This window comes from Saccoglossus kowalevskii, chromosome 7 (assembly GCF_978046115.1).
Source record: "Saccoglossus kowalevskii chromosome 7, keSacKowa6.1, whole genome shotgun sequence".
Lineage (NCBI taxonomy): Eukaryota > Metazoa > Hemichordata > Enteropneusta > Harrimaniidae > Saccoglossus > Saccoglossus kowalevskii.
Window position 1 is genome coordinate 14,558,411 of NC_140647.1, and position 3,945 is coordinate 14,562,355.

The 3,945-nt window shown below is 37.8% G+C and overlaps 1 protein-coding gene across 1 annotated transcript; it reads right to left on the reverse strand.

Annotated features, from left to right (window-relative positions):
- Nucleotides 1-254: 254 nt before the first annotated feature.
- LOC100371576 (alpha-amylase-like) lies at nt 255-3,257 on the reverse strand. Its single transcript, XM_085501664.1, has 4 exons — nt 3,179-3,257; nt 2,951-3,090; nt 1,663-1,895; nt 255-1,507 (listed from the first exon to the last, which is right to left on the reverse strand). The coding sequence occupies exons 2-4, from the start codon at nt 3,088-3,090 to the stop codon at nt 372-374; spliced, it is 1,509 nt and encodes a 502-aa protein (XP_085357790.1). The 5' UTR covers nt 3,179-3,257; the 3' UTR covers nt 255-371.
- Between the last annotated feature and the right edge of the window lie 688 nt (nt 3,258-3,945).

The window sequence follows — 3,945 nt, forward strand, 5'->3', positions numbered from 1 at the left end:
CAACATGTAAGTCCTTGCGTAGCCGTAAGGCTGACCATAGCAACCAACATATGTCAACACATTGTACTGTATTTACTAATTGAAACCTTCACAATAAATGGCGTGTGTTATAACTACAACTATACTGTATCTCCTGAATGATTTCCCACAACAAGCACAAACAAAAAGCTGCTCACAACTCTGTTACAGACCTCTGAAAATCTAAACGGATCGGCTTCTGATTTCCCGATTGATAAAAAACATAATTCGAGTGATCTGTTTGGACTTTATTTATTACCATCATGATACTATATATTTTGTACATAATCTATTTATGTCCATAAATGATTACGAGATATTTTCTCTCAATTAACACATAATGTTACAGATCATTATACAGTGGCATCAACGTGTATTACAATGACAGGATTGCTATTATTGCTTATATAAACCGAGGCATCGCCATTACTTTTCACAGTAACAGTAGACGGTGTACCAACATCTTCCATTTTGACGCAGGCTTTGGTGTCTTTATCGTAAGATGAGACATACAGGTTGCAATATGTACCAGCGGGTAATCCAGTGTAAATAGTTGCGTTCATGGCATATGCATCGTTGTTCACAGCATACCATCCCAGGCTACCACGAGAAAAGGCGATCTGGTTACTATTATTGTCCCACCAATTGTCAACACCAGTACCATTGGTAACTTTGCGGAACCATGAAGAAGCAGTGATCTGTCTCCATCGGTGTTCACATACCCATTCATCAAAACATGTCACATCTTTTGTGGATCCATCTGGATGTGAAGGCGGTCCAGCTTCACCTTCAGTAAAATAGTAACTACTCATTATTCTGGGTACACCATAATCATGAGCTAACATGAATGAAACTGCCATCTTGTATTCACGGGGTTCCTTATATGTTAGTGGATTACCTCCTCCTCCATGGTTGCGTTGTGTGTCATGGTTATCGATGAAAGAAAGTGCATTGCCTCTTGGTAAAAGTCCCAAGGCTTCTCCCCAGTTGTATAAATATTTTAGATCATTATTACCGCGAAAACAATTTGACAGCTCTCGACCATATTTGAATTCAGTCACACGACCTAGGTGAGCGTATTCTGTTGCTGAAATTGCTTCACCGCCGTAATCTATCACCTCTTGAACAATAAACGGACGACTGCCAGAAGGGAATGTTGGTGTGACGAGGTCGTTCAATTGCCCATAAATGACTTCTAAATCCTCTGGATACATGTGTTTACATGCATCTACATGGAAACCAGCGACTCCAAGAGAAATCAGATCATTTAGGAATTCCACGATCTTATCACGCACATACGTTTTACTGAGTTTCAGATCAACCAGACCCGATAATCGACAGTTGCGCACTTCCCATTCATTATTATATTGTTGAATATCGCTGTCGCAAATATCATCATTGAAATCCCCTTCAGAATAGGACACGGCTGGGAAATCGCGGGCGTTGAAGGTCGTATCATACCAGCTACCATTGATACCATATCCACTCTCTGAAAACGGAGGGAAAAGTGCTGACAAACTGGTACATATAATCATCATATTTTCACATAAGAACTATGTCTTTATTTGCATGTTTTAAACACTACTGAATGTCATTTAAGCAATGTAACATTTAGGCTCGAAAATTAGTTTCAAGCAAACTTACTGCCATCTTCGCACATGTGATTGAATACAACATCTACATAAATATTGATGTTTACAGCGTTGCATCGATTTACCATATCAATGAATTCAGCTCGATCACCACTTCTACTAACCATTGAATAACTCACAGGCTGGTAGCGTTCCCACCATGGTCGCCATTGCTCTTCTGTTACAACACGATGTTCATTGGCAGGGGATACCTGTACACCACCTAACCAATATGGTGCTAAGAACCTGAAAATATGATCCGATACCATCTATTATGAGAAGTAATGTCACAAACGTTTTAATTGTTTCGAGATTTTTTTCCAAGGAAATGATAGACAATGTCAGCAACAGTCTTGTATTGTCACGTGAAAACCTTGAGTGAAATGTATTTGTGGATTCAAAACGACATGTGATACAGGGTGTCATAATGCAATTATAAATGAATTGTTATTATTGTACAATTTATTTTCTATTTTTTGGTAATTTGTATACTATGAACCACAAAATTAGGTTTAATTGGAAAAAATCACGTCAATTGTTACAATTTTCTGTCCATTCACATTCTAGCATGTTGCATTAATTGGCGACTGTGACTGTCGACTACAGTTAATGTCTATTGATTGAGTTTATGGCATATCGTTTGATGCACGAGGTATAAAGTTTATTTGACAGTAAGTACAGGAAATGGCTGCTAAAAAATCGGATAACCAGAGATAACTGCAATATCATATATACTGAATACATGACTTGAGGATCTTTTTACAGTTCAAATCAGAAAAACATAATAATGTATAGTGACATGCAGTGTTTTGATGTCATTATTAGAAGTAAATATGTGTTTAACCAATCAACGCCCGATAACGATACACGCATTTGAAACATTATTATTTAAGGTTATTTTTTTTCCTATATAAATCAGTCAGTGAGTTTAGAGGTAAAGGTCTAGTTAAAAGGTATCTGAAGTTTATGAATTCGGGTGGATTTCTAAGTCGAAGTTATATGTCGAGGATCTTTTGTTGTTGCCTGCTGTTAAGGAGAACTGCATTATAATGTAGTTGCGAAATGTGGAGGAAGACGGGGAATTTTGGTTGTGAAAAACATAAGATCACATGATGTCTGACTAGTATGGGTTTATTAGACTGGATGCGTGAATAATTTATTCAATTTTGTTGGTTGATCATCTAGAGAGCAAATTGTACAAAAAGGCCAAGTAGTAAACCATGCGCAACTCCATATGTCAAATAGCCTTGTCAAAAATAACAAAGATATATTTAAATATATTTTAAACACAAGTTACTCACTTTTCGCATTCTGAAGCTACATCGGACCATTTCCACTCAAATAAATGGACGATGGACTGACGGCCATCTTTCATATGATGGTCCCACTGGCAATATGCCCCAGCGGTTAACAGCAGCACATAAAACAATGAATGTGTCATCTAGTAAAAACAACAAAAAATAAAAGATAAAGCTTGAAATACGTAAACATAATATACATATAAAAAGAAGTGGTTTCGTCCAACATACCGTCAAGCTACAGTGTGTATAACACACGCGAGGGCCATCTGACGCATGCTAATAATTAAATAATAATGGAGACTGCGCGTGACAATGTTTTAATCGCGTACCAGCACTTCAAGCACGGAAGGTGACGGAATTAGATAGAAGCGTCTCACCGGTTCAAATAATAATAGGATAAGGGTGATTGATGTACACGGCAATGCTTTGAATGACAATGCCGACGAGAACAACATGTGCGCCGGCAATTCAAATGTCAATGACGACAAAAACGAAATGAGTGACAATGTTTTAAATGTAATGACGACATTAATGAAATTTAAAACAATGCATCTGATCCTAGTACGAGCATACCTGATGTAAATATTCAAATGTCAACTGATGTTAAATCGATAAATGTCATAATGTAAATGATGTGGAGGTGGTACAAACCCACCCTATTTTTACCAGGAGTGTCGAGTGATCCATTCGACACAATACAGACTTCTATTCCTATGGATCTGCCCGGGGACAGGGATGATGCGAAGTCGATTGTATACGACTGCTCTGAACTGTCTACTGAGAACTGTTTACAGAGGCCAGAGGCCATGGAAATTACTGTTCCGAGTGAGAAAGAAAAACTGCTTTCTCGCGATGGTTTAAATATCTTTTTGGTTGAATCCATTGATTCAAGAAAAACCGTCGTTACCTGTTTTTGTCCCGACTTTAGGTTGTGGTCGCGCTCTCTCATCAATCATCAAGCTAAATATTCGATGTTACATACATGAAGCGAACTG

Bases quoted from the DNA above. Each gene is read 5' to 3' on its own strand.
- LOC100371576 (XM_085501664.1), bottom strand. From the start codon at position 3,090: ATGACACATTCATTGTTTTATGTGCTGCTGTTAACCGCTGGGGCATAT. The intron at 1,896-2,950 runs GTGAGTAACTTG...TCATATTTTCAG, and splicing joins GTAGCTTCAGAATGCGAAAA to GTTCTTAGCACCATATTGGT. The intron at 1,508-1,662 runs GTAAGTTTGCTT...CTCCGTTTTCAG, and splicing joins TCACATGTGCGAAGATGGCA to AGAGTGGATATGGTATCAAT.